Source organism: Pan troglodytes, chromosome 4, assembly GCF_028858775.2.
Source record: "Pan troglodytes isolate AG18354 chromosome 4, NHGRI_mPanTro3-v2.0_pri, whole genome shotgun sequence".
Taxonomy (NCBI): Eukaryota; Metazoa; Chordata; class Mammalia; order Primates; family Hominidae; genus Pan; species Pan troglodytes.
The window spans coordinates 75,565,740-75,585,018 of NC_072402.2; the positions used below are offsets into that span (position 1 = coordinate 75,565,740).

Consider the following 19,279-nt stretch of genomic DNA (forward strand, 5'->3'; position numbering starts at 1 on the left):
AGGCAGATGGACAACAGATGATGAAGGAGGGTCTTTAATGGAGTGGTAAGGAATTAAGATTTTATCTTGAAGACAGTGGAATCAGTTAAGACACTTTAGGTAGGAAAGGGACTTGTACAAATAAGAATAGGCTGTTTAGAAAGATCACTTTGGTACAGTTGTGGAAGGCCAGTTGCAGGACTATGACATAGGGGCGTGTGTTTTACTTGGAGGCAAGAAAATCAGTCAGACGAGAAGCCTTGAAACCAAAGCAATGTCAAGGGTAATGGAGAACAGAGGTTACATTTGACAGTTATTTAATAGGCTTGATCAGTCTACTTGTGATTGAGTAGATTTGGAGAAAGAAGGCTAGTGTAGTTCTCTGACTTGGGGATTGTCCATCTGGATGAAAAGAGCAGCATTCACTGAGATCTGAAGTTCTGGGTATAGAAAAGTTTTTGTAATGAGTTCCATTATGGACATTTTGTTTAATTTCATTTACAACTACATCCATTAGGAGTGGCTTCTAGTAATGGAGATTGAAAGTAGCAGTGGCTTCAACAGAGAAAGAGTGGCTTTCCTTTGTGAAAGGAGGGCAGAAGTTGCAGTTTGGGGCTGATTTGGTGTTTCCATGGTATCACCAAGGCCCCAGGCTCCTTTAGTTTTTCTGCTACATCATCTTTAGTGCATTGCTTCCAATCTTAAGGCCATTACATAAGCTAAGATGGTTCCTGGACCTTCAGCTATCACATCCATGTTCTAGGCAGCAAATAGGACAAAGGTTGGAAGAGCTAGAAAGGTTGCATTTCCTAGCTGATTTACCTTTCTTTAAGCAGCTTTTCTGGAAATTGCATACAATGTTATCTCTTGAATCAGAACATAGTCACATTTTTACATGGCCACATCTAGGGAGAAATTGTGATCTGAGTGCATTATATCCCCAAATAAAATTGGAATTATTTTACTCAGAAAGAATGGATAAGAGGTAGGCAACCAGCAGTTTCATTCTTCAGATGCGTAAAGGCAGTTTTCAGGGGCTCCTATCTTATTGGATAACTGTTTCTTCTGCTTCAGTAAGTCTCTTTGGCCATCCCTTTGATATACATATGGTTCCTTGGAGTTTTTTGTGGCATGTTCCCTTTTGTTTCATACTGTGTATACTTGAGATAAAAGTTATTAGTAGACCTTAATGTTAAGATGATAAGAATTCGCAGCTTTCTTTGGATAAAATCTAAGTCATCCTAGGGTGTGATGAAAGAAAATAAATTGTTTAGAATTTAAAATGAAAAAGAGCAAAGTATGCTAAAAAAATATAAGATAGGAGCCCCTGACAACTGCCTTTACATATCTGAAGACTGAAACTGCTGGTTGCCTACCTCTTATCCATTCTTTCTGAGTAAAATAATTCCAATTTTATTTGGGGATATAATGTACCCAGATCACCTCTGAAAAAAATCATTTATTGAAGTGTGAAACAGATGCAGAAAAGTTTACATATCATGAGTGTACAACTTGATGAATTTTCACAAACTACACACTCCCGTCAATTGAGCACTACACCAAGGGCATTCCTTTGCTTACATACTTTTAAGGTGAGCTTACTTCTTGTTTCAGGAGGAAGAAGGACGTATTTTCTTCAGATACGCTATTATCTTTCTCTCTTATACTGCCACCTCTATAGCTATAATTTAAATGATGCTCAAGGATTGTGTGATCAGCTAGCAAGGGAAATCCTGAGATGGTCCCAACTACCTGTAAAAGAAAATAAAGATTTTTCAGGTATGCTTTTTTTTTCTTTCTTTGTATTTTTAAAAAGAGACAGGGTCTCCCTATGTTGCCAGGCTGGCTTCAAACCCCTGAGCTCAAGTAATCCTTCTACCTCAGCCGCCTCAAGTGGCTAGGACTACAGAATTCAGTATGTTTACTTGTTAGTTTGTATTTTTAGTGTAGACATGAAGTTGCTTATACATAAAAGTTGGTTGTTCTACCTCTCTGGTGATTAAGTATATTATGTTGGATTTTGGACTCTCAGCTTCCCAATAGCAGGGACTATGTTGAGGTTTTTTGTTTGTTTGTTTTTAAATCTTAGAATCCCCAGGATTTAACAGTATAGTAATTGCCTGCTGAGCTGATAGTATGATTGCTTTCTTACAACCCTATTTGTTAGACATAATTTTAGGACCCAAGTGTTTTTTCCTTAGTATGTTAACTATTGCTTACAGCAGTTTAGTGAAATCATAAAAATCATTTTCTGAGAATATTTTTAGTCTTTTAAAGAATCTGGGCCAGGCACAGTGGCTCACGCCTGTAATCCCAGCACTCTGGAAGGCCAAGGCGGGTGGATCACAAGGTCAGGAGATGAGATGATCCTGGCTAACATGGTGAAACCCCTTCTCTACTAAAAATACAAAAAAATCAGCCAGGCTTGGTGGCGGGCACCTGTAGGCCCAGCTCTGAGGCAGGAGAATGGCATGAACCTGGGAGGCGGAGCTTGCAGTGAGCCAAGGTAGCGCCACTGCACTCCAGCCTGGGCGACAGAGCCAGACTCCATCTCAAATTAAAAAAAAAAAATCTGTTTAAGAGATTGCAGAGTATCTGGATTGACTTTTTCAAAGAGGTATATTTAAATTAGGCAATAACCAGAGGGAAAGATATATATGAATGAACATGTAATATATTTATAATGCTTATAGGGTGGTAGACTGCTAGATGTTTACTGTATATATGAATGTGTTTGAAAGGCCCAATGTATTTGAAATTTCTAAACAGAGTTGATAGCAATTTCATTCTTGATTGTTTCAGCCACTGTTTATAAATGTCTTATTTTGTGAGTTTTTTTTTTTTTTTGAGATATGGTCTTATGCTGTTGCCGAGGCTGGAGTGTGGTTGAGTGATCTTAGCTTATCTGACCTCTGGCGCCTGGGCTCAAGCCATCCTTCCACCTCAGCCTTGTGAGTAGCTGGGACTACAGGTGTGTGCCACCACACCCAGCTAATTTTGTTTTTTTTGTAGAGATGGGATTTCACCATGCTGCCCAGGCTGATCTTGACTTCCTGGGCTCAAGCAATCCACCCACCTTGGCCTCCCAAAGTGTTGGGATTATAGGTGTGAGCCACTGTGCTTGGCTTACTTTCTGATTTTTATCTTTTTAAATTTTTATGTTCATTAAGGAAGTAACACATGTTCATATTAGGCAATTTTGAAAATACGGAAAAGTAGAAAGGAAACAAAATCACTTACAAGTTTATTTTTTTTTTTGTCTAGGGCCTTTTGACACATGTATATGTATATATTACCAGAGCTGGATAGTCTTATAAATTTAATATTATGATGAATATTTTCCAGTGCCAATAAACTTAAAAAAATCTATTGAATCTTTTTCCCATTATTGTACATTTTGTTGCCATGTATTTACTATTTTAAATAATGCTGCAGTGTACCTAAATATTTGTGAGCATTACTAATAATTTCTCTAAGATAAATTCCGAGAAATGAGTCTGCTGGGAAATGAGGTAGCTGGAACCATAGGCATGTGCCTCACGCCTGGCTAATTTTTTTTTTTCTTTTTTTTTGAGATGGAGTCTTGCTCTGTCACCCAGGCTGGAGTGTAGTGGCGTGATCTTGGCTTACTGCAACCTCTGCCTCCTGGGTTCAAGCGATTCTCCTGCCTCAGCCCCCTGAGTAGCTGGGATTACAGGTATGCGTCACCACGCCTGGCTGACTTTTGTATTTTTAGTAGAGATGGGGTTTCACCATGTTGGTCAGGCTGGTCTCAAACTCCTCACCTCGTGATCCACACACCTTGGCCTCTCAAAGTGCTGGGATTACAGGCGTGAGCCACTGTGCCAAGCCATGCCTGGCTAATTTTTAAAAATTATTTTATTATTTGTAGAGATGAGTCTTGGTATGTTGCCCAGGCTGATCTCGAACTCCTGGGTTCAAGTGATCTTCACACCTCAGCCTCTCAAAATGCTGGGATTATAGGTGTGAGCCACTGTACCCAGGGTGAAAGACTTCTGTATATGACTTTTCAAATGACAGGATAGTCTTTATTTATTTGTTTATTTTTGCAATATTGTCCTTACATGATTTAACTTTCATGATAAGTTGAACCTGTAGTAATTCATTTGTTTTAATTTTTTTTTTTTTTTTTGAGATGGAGTTTCGCTCTTGTGGCACAGGCTAGAGTGCAATGGCACTATCTCAGCTCACTGCAACCTTCGCCTCCCAGTTTCAAGCAGTTTTCCTGCCTCAGCCTCCCGAGTAGCTGGGATTACAGGCGCCTGCCACCATGCCTAGCTAATTTTTGTATTTTTAGTAGAGACGGGGTTTCACCACATTGGCCAGGCTGTTTTTGAACTCCCGACCTCAGGTGATCCACTCACCTCAGCCTCTCAAAGTGCTGGGATTACAAGCGTGAGCCACCGCACCCAGCTCATTTGTCTTAATTTTTAATGATGATTGCTTAAAATATATTAAGCATATACTTACTGGGTTGGGGACCCCAAAATTACCCCCTAGATTTGATGGTTCACTAGGAAAACTCAGAAGATTTAACATATAGTTGTACTCATAGCTATGATTTATTACAGTGAAAGAAAACAGCAAAATCAGCAAAGGGAAAAGGTGCATGGTATGAAGTTTGGAGAAAACCAGGAATAAGCTTCTATGAATCCTCTCCCAGTAGAGTCACACAGGATGTCCCTAGTTTCCTCAGTGACAAGTTGTGACAACACGTGAGATATAGTCTACCAGGGAAGTTCATTAGAACCTCAGTGCTCAGGGTTTTTAATTGGGGGGCTGGTCACATAAACCCCTTCTGCCTTAGTACAAACCAAAATTCTACACTCTCAGAGGGAAAACAGATGTTCAGCGTAAACCACATTGTTTATACAGTTTAGGTTCAGTGAGCTTTTCTTATCAGTTAGGGTGGTGGAAATCCTCCCAAAATCCAAGTTCCCAGATACCAGCCAAGGACCACCTTACAAGCAAGCATTTCAAGCAGTCATGCATGCTATGGTAGTTCCTTTCTGCACACCTACCTTATTAAATAATTGTCTATAGTTATTTAATTTTTATTAAATAGGGTTTCTATTATTTTTATTTTTATTTTTATTTTTTTGAGATGGAGTCTCGCTCTTGTCGCCAGGCTGGAATGCAGAGGCACGATCTCGGCTCATTGCAACCTCTGCCTCCCGGGTTCAAGCAATTCTCCTGCCTCAGCCTCCTGAGTAGCTGGGATTACAGGCTCCTGCCACCACACCTGGCTAATTTTTTTTCTATCTTTAGTAGAGACAGGGTTTCACCATGTTGGCCAGGCTGGTATCGAACTCCTGACCCCAGGTGATCCTCCCCCCTCAGCCTCCCAAAGTGCTAGGATTACAGGCATGAGCCACTTCGCCCAGCCGGGTTTCTGTTATTAACATTAGCACTGCACCCTATACAGAATTACACTTTATTTTTATTTATTTATTTATTTATTTATTTATTTATTTATTTATTTGAGATGGTGTCTTGCTCTGTCGCCCAGGCTGGAGTGCAATGGCGCAGTCTCGGCTCACTGCAACTTCGGCCTCCTGGGTTAAAGTGATTCTGCTGCCTCAGCCTCACTAGTAGCTGGGATTACAAGCGTGCACCACCATGCCCAGCTAATTTTTTGTATTTTTAGTAGAGATGGGGTTTCACCATATTGGCCAGGCTGGTCTCTAACTCCTGACCTCAGGTGATCCACCTGCCTTGGCCTCCCAAAGTGCTGGGATTACAGGCATGAGCCACTGCACCCTGTCGAGATTTACACTTTGAAAATTTTTTTAACTTCTAAATTGATACAGCTTTATTCTGTGACAATAACTTTTATCATCAGGTCACTCCCTATTTAAGAGGCTGATTCCTGAGTTTTGCATAAGGTTTGAATGATTAAGATTACTGAAAATCTTACCTTTGTATAATTCCTCCATAAGTTTTACCCAGGAGAAAAAAATTTTTACCCATGTATCTCTAACTCGAATGTGAAGAAATAGTATGGTTTTTCCCCCCAAATATTACAGTGACTAAATGAAGACTACTGCTTGAAGGCTAATAAAATTTTCTCAATTCCTTTTGTTTAAAAAAAGAAACCAGGTAACATTAATTAACATTATTTTCTTTATTAACAATATTCCTTTGAGGGCCTACTATATGAGAGGAGAAGTGCTAGGTGCTGGGACATACAGTGAACAAGATAGAAATCCATACACATATAAAATGTAATTTCCCATGAATATGTGTCAGATCACTTCTGGAAAAGAAAGATACCTTTCTATTGTTGGAGCCATACACTTCATACCAACTAATGTTATCCTAGTATTTATCTATACAGTATTTAGTAGTTTTAAACTAATTTATTTTCAAATTTGTGAATGCCAGCTTATATTATTATTGAGATTCTCAAGTGGGAATGACGCATGTCCTCTAATCCTGCTAGTGCACATTGGAGTTATGCCAGAAATTTTTATGTGATTCTTCTGTCCACCTGCTATCTAGCCATCTCTCTTCACTCCACACATTTGTGTGCGTGTGTTTGAGATAGGGCCTCACTCTGTCACCTAGGCTGGAGTGCAGTGGCGTGATCACAGCTCACTGCAGCTTCAACCTCCCAGGCTCAAGTGATCCTCCTGCCTCAGCCTCCTGAGTAGCTGGGACTATAGGCACATGCCACCACACCTGGCTAATTTTTGTATTTTTTTTCAGTGATGGGGTTTCTCCATGTTAACCAGGCTGGTATCAAACTCCTGGACGGACTCAAGTGATCCTCCAACCTGGGCCTCCCAAAGTGTGGGGATTACAGGCATGAGCCTCTGTGCCTGGCCCACCCCACACGTTCTTTTTGCTACTGCCTGCCCCCAAAATCTTATGCTAGTGAGCTACTATTACTAATGGGAGTATATTAAGATTCTCAGATCTAATGGTACAGACAAAAGCATTAAGAATCTTGGGTGGTCATGGTGGCTCACACCTGTAATCCCAGCATTTTGGGAGGCTGAGGCGGACCGATTACTTGAGCTCAGGAGTTCAAGACCAGCCTGTCCAACATGGCGAAACCCCATCTTGACCAAAAAAATACAAAAAAATTTAGCCGGTCAAGGTGGCGTGTGCCTATAGTCCCAGCTACTCAGGAGACTGAGGCGGGAAGATGGCCTAAACCTTGGAGGCAGAGGTTGCAGTGAGCTGAGAATGTGCCACTGCACTCTAGCTTGGGTGACAGAGCAGGATTCTTTCTCAAAAAACAAAAAAGAAAAAAAGAAAAAAATCTTAATTCAGTGCTTTTTAGATTATTTTTGTAGTAAGCCCTGCCCCGTTTATCTTCAAAAAAAAAAGGAAAGAGAAGGAAAAACGGGAAATAAATAATGAAATTCTAAGCTTGCAAGGCTGTCATGCCTGAGTCATTTTGTATAGATACCTCCATTTAAAAAATAAAACTTAAAGTTGTGAACAGTTCTTAGGTGTATGTGCACGTAATTACTAACTACAGTTCACCATTGAACATCACAGGGGTTAGGAGCACCAACACCCTCATGCTGCCAAAAATTCGTGTATAACTTGACTCCTGAAAAACTTAACCATTAATAGCCTACTGTTGACTAGAAGCCTTACTGGTAACATAAATAGTTGATTAACATATATTTTATATGTTGTATATATTATATACTGTATTCTTAGAATAAAGTAAGCCAGAGAAAGGAAAGTTGTATTAAGAAAATCCTAAGAGGCCAGGTACAGTGGCTCATGTCTGTAATCCCAGCACTTTGGGAGGCCGAGGCGGGCAGATCACCTGAGGTCAAGAGTTCGAGACCAGTCTGACCAACATGGAGAAAACTGGTCTCTACTAAAAATACAAAATTAGCCGGGCGTGGTGGCACATGCCTATAATCCCAGCTACTCAGGAGGCTGAGGCAGGAGAATCACTTGAACCCAGAAGGCGAGGTTTGTGGTGAGCCGAGATCGCACCATTGCACTCCAGCCTGGGCAATAAAAGTGAAACTCTGTCTCAAAAAGAGAAAAAAAAATCATAAGGGAAAATACATTTCCAGTATTGTACTGTATTTATTGATACCACAAGTTTATGTTATCTGTTTCCAAGATTAATTGTCTGAAATGGTGGACAACCATAGCTGCAGACCTCAATCCATGGTATGTCTCAAGTAATTCAACTTTTACTTGTAATATCATGAATTTTTTCTGCTTATTCAGAACACTTCCAGGATCTCTGGTGGCACTTCCTGTAGGTCTTATGGTGTTATTCAAGGTTTATGGTACTGCACTAAACGTGATGAGAACTACACAAGAATTGTGAGGTTGCTTTTTATTGCCATGTGCACTTTACTAGAGAGATGAACTGCTCATGCAGAGATGATTAGCATCACACAGTATTTTAAGCAAATACTTGCAACACTTGAACTCCTCAAAATAGCAACAGGAAGTAGCTGCAAAATTAATACAGTAGTACAGTAGGAACTACAATGAATTTTATGCAGTTATTTAATACTTTATCTTTATGTGTGTTTACATTTCTCTTGACTGTGAACAGTGCCATATATGGCCTGTAAGTGTTTGTGTAAATTTTGATAATTTTTTTTTTGAGTCAGGGTCTATCTAGCTCTGTTGCCCAGGCTGGAGTGCACTGGCACAATCTCAGCTTACTGCAGCCTCCGCCTCCTAGACTCAAGCGATCCTCCTACCTCAGCACCCTGAATAGCTGGGACTATAGGTGCGCACAACCATGCCCACCTAATGTTTCTTTTTATTGTATTTTTCTGTAGAGGTGGGATTTCACCATGTTGCCCAGGCTGGTCTCAAACTCCTGAGCTCAAGAGATCAGCCCACCTTGGCCTTCCAAAGTGCTGGGATTATAGGTGTAAGCCACTGTACCCAGCCAATTTTGATAAATTTTAACTTTTTATAGTTTATATGTATTTTATGGTAGTAAATGATAAAATGATTATTTACATATATTTTTTATATTGATGACATACCTTTTTCTTTTTTTATTGATATTTCTAGGTTATGTGGTATGCCTACAAATTTTTTCAAATTGTCACAAATCTCCAAAACATTTTCTAGTACATTTATGGAAAAAAAATCTGTATATATAAGTGGATTTATGCAGTTCAAACCCGTGAAGTTCAAGGGTCAATTGCAATTGTTTCTGGTTTTATTGTCTTTAAGAAGTATGGTACCTATTATAATTCAGCTTGTATTGGCCATGGGTGCTTATCTCAGAAAAAAACGTATTGCAATTTTCTTTTTGTATAATGTTGGGAACTTAAATATTATTACTTTTGGTAGTTGATCACAATCTTCTTAGGTCATTGCTGTATTCCTTAGGTGCTGCAAAGTCTCATTTTGAGTGTGGAATGGTGGGCGATGTTCATCCTGAGGCAGCAGTGAGAGTCGTCCAGTCCATGGCTCGTTTCATGGCTGCCTATTTCACCAATCAGCAGCTTTGCATTTTGCCCCCTCATCATGTGAATGTTCTTCCCCCACTTCATATTAAAACAGGTAATGTAGTAAACAAATCCTTTTTAAACTTTTTTTGCATTGCACATAATATTTAAAACATATTATACAGAGGCCATTACTCAATGATACTGTTCTAGCATAGTATCTGAAACATAGGAGGTGATTTATGACTATGAATGAATAGAATCTGAGAAAAGTAATGGCTTAGATTCGTTTTTACTGAACATGGCTTTTTAAAATCACAAAATTGGGACAAGTTGATCTTTATAAAGTTTTTAGTTTTAAATTTTAATTTATTAATTATTTCTTTTTAGAGATGGAATTTTGCTATATTGCTCAGACTGGTTTTGAACTCCTGGCCTCAAACAATCTTTTCTTTTTTTTAAGACTGAGTTTCGCTCTTGTTGCCCAGGGTGGAGTGCAATGGTGTGATCTTGGCTAACTGCAACCTCCACCTCCTGGGTTCAAGCAATTTTCCTGCCTCAACCTCCCAAGTAGCTGGGATTATCGGCATATGCCACCACACCTGGCTAATTTTTTGTATTTAGTAGAGATGGGGTTTCACCACGTTAGTCAGGCTGGTCTCGAACTCCTGACCTCAGGTGATCCACCTGCCTTGGCCTCCCTGCTGGGATTATAGGCGTGCGCCACGTGCCCGGCCAAATGATCTTAACCACCTCAGCCTCCCAAGTAGCAGGGACTATAGGTGTGCCCAGCTGAAGTTTCAGTTTTTAAAGTGAAAGAGCTGCCACCTTCATTTATGTCAAAATGTAGAGATTTAATAAATATTGAGCCTGCTAATTCAGTATTTAATGTTATTTGGATGATTTACTTTTATTATTTTATTTGGACCATTTACTTTTTAAATTTAATACTTTCATTAGTATGGTCAAAATGCATCTAATCCTGTGCTAGATAACTGCCCTGCTCTCAGTATAAACAGGTACACAAATTTCTATGATATTCATTCATTCTAATTTTTATTAAGTGCCTACTATTTGCCACACAGTATTCTTAGTGCTGCACATATACTAGCTTGCACCACATGAAATTGATAATATGAAAACATTTGTAGTTTCTTTCTTTTTTTTTTTTTGGATTACACATTTTTATTCAGAGTTTTATCTGTTGATAGAGAAACATTTACAAAGGAGTAAATGTTATGTAATTTCTCATGGTATGTAAGTTAGAAGCTGGGCAGCAAACATGGTTACCAAGAGTCATCTGGTTCTTCATGAGAAAAGCGTGTTAAACTTTCAACTTTGTCACTACATTGCAGTGTGTCCACTAGGGAGCCTTCCTGGACCATCTTTTTTGAGCTCTTATCTGCCGACTCCTGGTCTTGCTGGATGATTTTCATGTATTTCTCTAAAGGATTTTCACTGTGAGCAGATTTGTCTTTCATTTCTTGATTACTCATTTCTAATTCATTTTCCATTTCAATCTTCAGTGATTCTTCAGTCATCCTCCTTTCCTGATACAGTTTTTCTAGTTCTCTTCTTTCCCTTTCTAAAATTTCTTGTAGGTTACTCTGCCTTCTTTCTTCTCTCTGCTTTCGTTCTTTCACTTGCTGTTCCCATATTTTTTCTTCTTCCTTTTGTTCTTCAATTTGTTTCTGATCTACACTTGGGTGCTGATATGAGAGGGGCACAGCAGCTACAGCTGCGCCCATATGAAGCATATCCCCGGCAGGAGAGGGCCCATCCATTTCAAACTGCCTTGGCACATTCTGTGCATATTCAAAAGATGATTCAAATTCCTCGTTATCCTTAAAAGCTAGCTTGTCCGCATCTGAAAATTCACTTTTGTCTTGAAGTTCATTTTGTCTCCAATAAAGACCCGCTTTCTGCTCCGGAGGGCTGGAGAAGGGAGGGATGGAGAGGTTGTGCCTAGACTCAGCGGGTGATGGCGGGGGCATTCTGTCAGGACAAGGACTGGGGGAAGCAATGTGTGATCTGCCCAGACCTTCCAGATATATTTCACTTTCAAGGCTTCTTTTTGCTTTTGGAAGGGGTGTGGAGGAGAGGCGTCTGGAGGAAGTGCCCCCGCGTAGCCTTGAGGCTGCACTGCCTGTCAGGGCTTCCAAGATGTCATTCCTTTCTTCTTTAAGTGTGCCCACTTGAGGCTGCTCAGAGACAACTCTGTCCTCTGCAAAAATACGTCTTTCCGGGGAACTGGAAGTAATGTTTTTGAAGGCTTCCAGCAAGTGCAGAGATGGTGGGCTCTTTGCTGGTAGTGGGCCTTTGGCAGAGTTTTTAATGTCTCTCCGATGGTAACTTCTGAAAGCCTTTTCCAAGCGTTCCGCCTCTTGCTGAAGCTGTTTGACCCTTGCATTAGTATTGGCGACAAACTCAAGGTCAGAATCAGGGGAACTACCCTCCATCCCTGCATTTGGATAATTTGTGATCCTTGATGCAACCATACCTGCTAGAACTTTTTCCTGTTTAAAAGGACTGTTCAAGAAATCCCCACTTATCTCGCCATTGTGAAGCACCATGTTGCCATTTATTAATCCATTGGCAGAATGATGGATCACAGACTGCTTTGGATTGCAGTACACTTCATTCTCTAGGGCTGTCTGAGTTTGCTTCAGTTGCGATTTTAAATCGGCAACCTGAATAGTTAACCTCTTTATGGAAACTTTGTAACCTAGTATCTGGGCCTTCAACTGTGTAGTATGCTCAATTTCATCTTGCAGTTGTTTGTGCAGAGCTTGTTTGCGGCTTTCGAACTCCTCATGCTCAACCACTGTAGCCTTTTCTGCTCTCCGTAGTTCTTTCTGAAAGACCGCAAGTTCAGGAGCCAGCTGAGCTAGGCGGTTTAGGAGACGCAAGTTTTCATTTCTACTCTCTTCCAGTTGTTGTTTAAGTAATTTATTTTGTGCCAGAAGCTCCAGTCTCTCTTCTTTTAGTAGTGAATAGTCACTCATCACTTTAACCTTTTCATTCAGCATATGGTTTTGTTTTGTTATTGCCAAAGACTGGGCTTTGACAGACTCTAATTCAAGCTCAAGTTCTTTCATGCGATTTATAGATTGATTGAGTTCCTCCTTTTTTGAATTAAAAGCTATGAGCTCCTCTTGCAAATGAATAGCTTTTTCTTTATTCTTCCTTTCATCTTCAATCAGTCGATTAGTTCTAATGATGTAGTCGTCCTTTAGTTCAAGTTGATACTTTAGAAGTTCATTCTTGAGTTTTTGGTCATAGGTCCTCTCAAAACTCTTTATATTCTGCTCCCGTCTCCTAAGTGCCTCAGTCATACTTTTATGTTTTTCTTCCTGGAGCTTCTGGTTCAGTTCAAAAGCTTCAACTCTTTGCTTCAGCTCTGCTTCTCTTCCTCTTAGCAAATCCATATCTTTTAGTAAAAGTTGCCTTTGAGCATAAATCTCTTTTGTTTCAATCTCTTGGTGCTTTTGAATTCTCTCAAGGGTGCTCTTTTCCCGAATAACAAGGGCTTCAGATTTTGCTTGACAAGCTTTCTCAAAATCATTCTGGAACACGGCTAATTCCTTCTCATACTTTTTTTTTGCTTCCATTTTAATTTTTCCTATTTCGGTATCTTTAAAAAACTTCAACTTTTGACATATTTCTTCCCGAAGTTGCTCTTCTATTTCTCTCTTATATTCATTTAGCTTTATTTCTAAAGACTCGAACTTGATACGCTGAGGGTAAGCATCTGCAAACTGATCATCAATAAGCTGAAGCTTCTCAGCCAGAGAATCTCTGCTAAATGTTGAACTTGTCTGAGTTTCCATATTACAACTCTCTTTAGCTTGATGATATTCTGCCAATCCTTTTAAAAAATGCATAAGAAAACCTTTTTGGTTTTCTTTATCAGCTCCTGAAACCAGTGATTTGTACAGACTGGAAGTAGGGTTGATTTTAATGAGTTGTAATAGATCCTGCATAGTAAATACCTTTTCTTTTGCCAAACCAGTTTCTAGAAAGAAAACAGAAAGTGAATATTCATAGCCACATCTTTGTAAGTGATCTGCCACTAAAGAGTTAGAGGCACTTATTAAGAGGGAGCTCCCTTGCACTGAAATGGACTGAGGTTGCAGTTCTCCACTAAATACAGGGTGCATTAACTCATGAATTAGCTGGTTTCGAAGTTGTATCTTGAGTGTGTCCAGTATACCCCGATCCTTAAATGTCTGGTATAGCTTTTTGCGCAGTTCATTTTGACTCAACACATCAGCCACGGGGAGCATGTTGGACTGAGCCATCATCAGCCGTCAGCTTCCTCCGGAGCCCGCCTCGCTCGCCCCGCCGTGGCCCGAGTTTAGTGCCCAGCTGGGGCTGTAGGGCCAAGACGAGGGGGAATCCTTGCCCTCCAGAGCCCTGCCTCTGTCCTGAGGGGTCGGGAGGAACAAGGGTGCTGAACGCTCTCTGCCTTGCACTCCCAACTAGGTTTTCTAACAAACACGCTAGCTTCCTTTCTTCGCGGTTCTGAGGAATGAGTGAGGACCGTGACCCAGTCACGAATCAAAGGCGGCTGGAGGGCGGGGACCCGGAGACTAGGGACAGAAGGCGGCAAGGCACGACCGCCTCACATCCCATCCTTCGTCTCCCGAGACCGGCTCAGTACAGCCTTCCCGTTCTGGAGAGCTACGGCGCATGCGCATGTTTTCTTTTTTCTTTTTCTTTTTTTTTTTTTCACCTGTGAAACAGATTTATCCTAACTGCAATGAACAAAGTGATAAAGTACTTGTTCTTTTACGGGGTTTACGTCTAATATGTTGAGACAGAAATTTAAATATATAAACAAGATATATCAAATGGTTATAACTGTTATGGAGAGAATTAAAATAGAGCAATACAGCGTGACTGAGTGGCAATTTGAGATTGGAATTTCAGGAGTAGCTCTCTGAGGAGGTGAAAGTTAAGCTGAACTCTTTTTTTTTGGGGGGGGGAGCGGGGACAGAGTCTTGCTCTATCGCCCAGGCTGGAGTGCAGTGGCGCAGTCTCGGCTCACTGCAAGCTCCGCCTCCTGGGCTCGCGCCATTCTCCTGCCTCAGCCTCCTGAGTAGCTGGGACTACAGGCGCCCACCACCTCGCTGGGCTAATTTTTTGTATTTTTAGTGGAGACGGGGTTTCACCGTGTTAGCCAGGATGGTCTCGATCTCCTGACCTCCTGATCCGCCCACCTCGGCCTCCCAAAGTGCTGGGATTACAGGCGTGAGCCACCGCTCCTGGCCTCTAAGCCGAACTCTTAATAACAAAAAAGAGTTGGATACATCAAGGCACAGGGCATTCTAACCTGAGTTTGTGTAAAAGCCCCAGGGCAAGAACAAGCTTGATGTGTTTGAGAAACGGAAAGATCTGTGTGGCTGTAAACTAGAGGAGGAGGGCTGGGCATGTTGGCCTATGCCTGTAATCCCAGCACTTTGGGAAGCCAGGCCGATTGCTTGAGTTCAGGAGTTTAAGATCAGCCTGGGCAACATTATGAAACCCTGTCTCTACAAAAAATACAAAAATTAGCCCGCCATGATGACATGTACCTGAGATTCCCAGTCACTTGGGAGGCTGAGGCAGGAGGATTGCTTGAGCCCAGATGGCAGAGGTTGCAGTGAGATCACGTGATTACACTCCAGCTTGGATGACAGAGCAAGACTGTCTCAAACAAAACAAAACAAAACAAAACAAAAACAACAACAACAAAAAAAACCAAAGCAAACAAAAAAAAAACTAGAGAAGGAAGTGGAGAGTGATAAGAGTTGCATTCAGTAAAGGGGCCAGATGATGTAAGCCATGTTAAGAAATCTGAATTTTAAGTATCATGGGAAGCTGTTGGAGGGCTTTAAGCAAGAGTAGACATGAACAGATACATATGTATGTACAAGGCACACCTGAGTTAGAGTAGTACAAGTTAAAATATTATTAGAAATTTAATAAAGATGGCAACAAGTGGTCAGCAAATATAATCAGTCGTAGAACCATGGATTTTGAACTATGTGTTCAAACTCCTATGTTCTGTGAATGTTTCAGGATGCATATACATTTCATGTTAATTTTTCTAATCAGAATTTTTCTAGGGATTTGAGTTGCTTATTTGGTGTGATATTTTAAAAAGTCGTGAACTTTTTTACTGTGTGAAAGTAGTAAAATTTTCAGAAAATTTAATTATTCAAGTTATTTTAATAGTGTATTACCTTGCTCGTAGTGAATAAAAATAGGAAAAATTTAGCCAGTCTCCTGGCTCCTTTGCTTATGCAAAATCAGACATCCAAGTGGTTGAAAACTTTTTGTTTTTCCAGATGTGTTTGTCAGAGAGCTAAAATGTTAGTTCTTGCAGTAGGCATAGCCTGTATAGGTCATGTGAGAAACTCACCATTTCGAGGAGCAGAGAAGCTCATGAATGCTGTTTATGACTTTTATTTTGAGAGAATGAGTGAAAGTCCCATCAACATGTATTTTTTAATAACATTTCTTTTATCCTATTTTTAAGTTGCTTTATCAAGTTACTTCAATTAGGAAAAGGGACAGAAGGCCAGGGGGAACGATATTATCCTTTTGTATTAAATCACAGGCCAGATGGCAATCTTATTATGTAGTCAGAATTACTGAACATCACACTTTTCTACTTTGTAATCAACACTAATATTGACACTTAATATGCTTCATTGTTACCTCAACTTAGTCTTTTATTGCATAACACTGTGGGTAACACAAAGTCAGATAAAATGTAGTCTCTGCCTTCTACATTTCATAATCTAGTATGAGAAATAAACATGTATTTCTGAGCATCCCACAGTAATAAATTGCACATTGTGACCCATGTCACGGTAATAAATTGTACTTTGTGAACCAGTAGTATAGTAGATATACATGTTTTTTGTATGTGTTTACATATTACCTGACACAAAAGTTTCATTAAACAGTATTTACCTTTATTTTGTGTCTGATACTTTCTATTCTGTTTTCTGTTTTTTTTCTCTTTTGTTTCATTTTTAAAATAATGCTGGCATTTGTTTCATGACCCACGAATGAGGCACATTCTTCAGTGTTAAAAGTGTTCTAGGGCATGTTGAGTATTACTTTAGCCCATTTTGTATGTATCTTCCTGGTGGTTTTTTGTAGATTATACTGATTGAAGAGATAAATATGCCCATGTAAAGAAGCATGAGTTTGGATGTGATTGTAATAATCCATTTTTAAAAAATTTACTCACAGAGCAGTCCTTTCGACTTATTCCTCTGCAACACTCTAAGGTGGCCAGTGTTGTTAGAGATCAGAATCTCTCTAATGTGTGGACAGTTGAATATGCACTTGAATTACTATTTATTGGTGGCCTGGTTCCAGAGGCTGTGTGGTTGGCATATAAACTTGGAGACTGGAAGACGTCTGTTTCAATTGGTGTGGCTTTCCAGCTGTTCTGTAAACATGATAGCAATTTCATGAGGTATGGATTTTTAGGCAATTTTAAGATATAGTATGATTGAACTATGTATTTTATATTTCTCTTATTGCTGGTATTTACATTTTATGTGGAATCCTTAGTTCAGCATTGTTCAATGGAACGTTCTTTAGTGATAGAAATGTGTTGTCCAGTATGGTAGCCACTCACCACAAGTAACTATTGAAATGCAGCCAGTGAGACCAAGGAATTAAAATTTCAATTTAATTTTAGTTAATTTAAATTAAAATAGCCACATATAGTTAGTGGTTACTGTATTGAACAGCTCAGTGGCTTATTTGTGTTAAAACATTTATTAATAGCCAGGGGCGATGATCGTGCCTGTGGTCCCAACTACTTGGGAGGCTGAGGTGGGAAGATCACTTGAGCGCGGGAGGTCAAGGCTGCAGTGAGCCGTGATCATGTCATTACACGTCAGCCTGGGCAACAGAGTGAGACCCTGTCTCAAAACAAACACAAAACCCATTTATTTAGCACACTTATGTGTTAGTAAAGCCCGTGTTTAGGGTAGCAATTAGAAATAAGAATGGGGGGAGTATATTAGGATCATAATCGTGGAGGGTCTTAATACAATATTTCCTTGAATATATCTTTTTTACATGTACGATAGATAAAAAAGTAAATTCCATTGTTTCTTAAACTTTCATGTTTAGTCCTTGATATGTGAAACCTTTCCTTTTTTTTCAAAATTTGGATTCATTTCCCTTAATTTGATGTCATTTCAGGTCCAAGAAAAAGAGTCTGAATCTACCACTCCATATGACTCCAGCACAGATTTTTCAGGAAAAACTGCAGTGTGTTTTAGGTCAACCAGCCTCTTTGGAAGCAAAAAATGAAATGGGCTCAAAATATAAACAGTTTACAGGTGTGTTATGTATGTATAGTCTGACTCGTGTCAGATTAATATAAACCTTATAATACCTTAAAAAGTTTATACATGTCTACAAATGTATTAACACTTTGAAATAAACTTATCAAAAATGAAAGTATGATATTTATATTTATTTTATTTTATTATTTTTTGAGATGGAGTGTTACTCTGCCACCCAGGCTGGAGTGCAGTGGCGTGATCTTAGCTCACTGCAAACTGTACCTGCCGGGTTCAAGCAATTCTCCTGCTTCAGCTTCCCGAGTAGCTGGGATTACAGGCGTGGGCCACCACGTCCGGCTAATTTTTGTAGTGTTTGTAGAGACAGGGTTTCACCTTGTTGGCCAGGCTGGTCTCAAATTCCTGACCTCAGGTGATCCGCCTGCCTTGGCCTCCCAAAGTGTTGGGATTACAGGCATGAGCCACTGCGCCCGGCTGAAAAATGAAAGTATGATATTTATACTTAACCATGGGAACACCCAAAATTGATGCCAGCTTACAATACAAGGGTTGATAACTGAATTATTTTCTGATTTTCCATACATGCCTTTTTTTTTTTTTTTTTTAAATATTAAAGTAGCTTTCTTGATGCCGCAGTGTTACAGCTCTCTGACTCCTCCTGCAGAGCAAGGCCACCCCAGAGACTATGTTGAGAGTAGCCTTCATACATACCTTTACACTAATTATATTTCGCTTCATTTGTATCATTTTCTTTTGGAGCTGTAGAATCTCAAGCCTGGAAGGGTACTTAGGAGTGATTTATTTCAACTCTCACCTAGTGCATAAATTATAGATCTTTTTTATTTGAAAAGTTCAAAATGGTATTAAAAAATTAAAAATGATAGAATATTACATGTATTACATGGATTCACACAGGAATCCTATAAAATTTATCTGTTTTACAGTTGGAGAAATTTAGATAAAAAGTAATGAAATCAGTCATTTAATGTCGTATATTTAATGTAAAACCAGGGCAACTGTGAGGCCCTTCTGTTTTTATTGGTGCTTTGCTCCAGTAAAGAGTGAGACTTCTAACTCTAGATTCCTAAAACTTATAACATTTCTGTTTTGAGAGAACCTATAATACTTGGAAATCTGACTATAAACTTTTCTTTGATAATTTGCTGTGCAGTTCTTTTGCTTTAATCAATGAAAAGATGTTACTGTGTGAAAGTTGGATTTTAAAGAAGGGACTAAAATATCCCCAGTCTGAACTTTGAGTTTTGGCAATATGTTGTTTTAAATGATCTGAAAACTCTTCCACGATAAATACATAGATAAAATGTGTTTCTAGATAAAATACAAAAAATATCCACTTGAAGGCCAAGCTTTAAATAAAGTAAGGGGAATTGCCAGAGGTCAGAAACAACAAGCAAATAAAAATTCAAAGGGTTCCATTTTTTTCTCTTTAGCTGCTCTTGAATGAATTCCATTCCATTAAAGAGAAATAGAAACAGGCCCATTCAAATATTCATGTACACAAAAATGTGTACATGAAGCCAGGCGCAGTGGCTCATG

The 19,279-nt window shown here is 39.6% G+C and overlaps 1 protein-coding gene and 1 pseudogene across 25 annotated transcripts in view; one reads left to right on the forward strand and one right to left on the reverse strand.

Moving 5' to 3' along the window:
• CPLANE1 (ciliogenesis and planar polarity effector complex subunit 1) overlaps positions 1-19,279 on the forward strand; it is a 170,917-nt gene that overhangs the window by 26,494 nt on the left and 125,144 nt on the right. For 24 of the 25 annotated variants that reach the window (XR_010157250.1, XR_010157252.1, XR_010157251.1 and 21 more), the window contains 4 exons: positions 1,594-1,758; positions 9,343-9,516; positions 16,650-16,878; positions 17,619-17,758. Coding sequence is in view for 22 of the 25 variants with exons in the window: in XM_054685100.2 (XP_054541075.1) it covers positions 1,594-1,758; positions 9,343-9,516; positions 16,650-16,878; positions 17,619-17,758 (708 nt within the window). In the remaining 3 variants the exon portion in view is untranslated. The remainder of the gene's footprint in view (positions 1-1,593; positions 1,759-9,342; positions 9,517-16,649; positions 16,879-17,618; positions 17,759-19,279) is intronic. The other variant, XM_009449266.5, reaches the window with a different exon arrangement.
• Positions 10,449-14,065, reverse strand: LOC461914 (OFD1, centriole and centriolar satellite protein pseudogene; annotated as a pseudogene).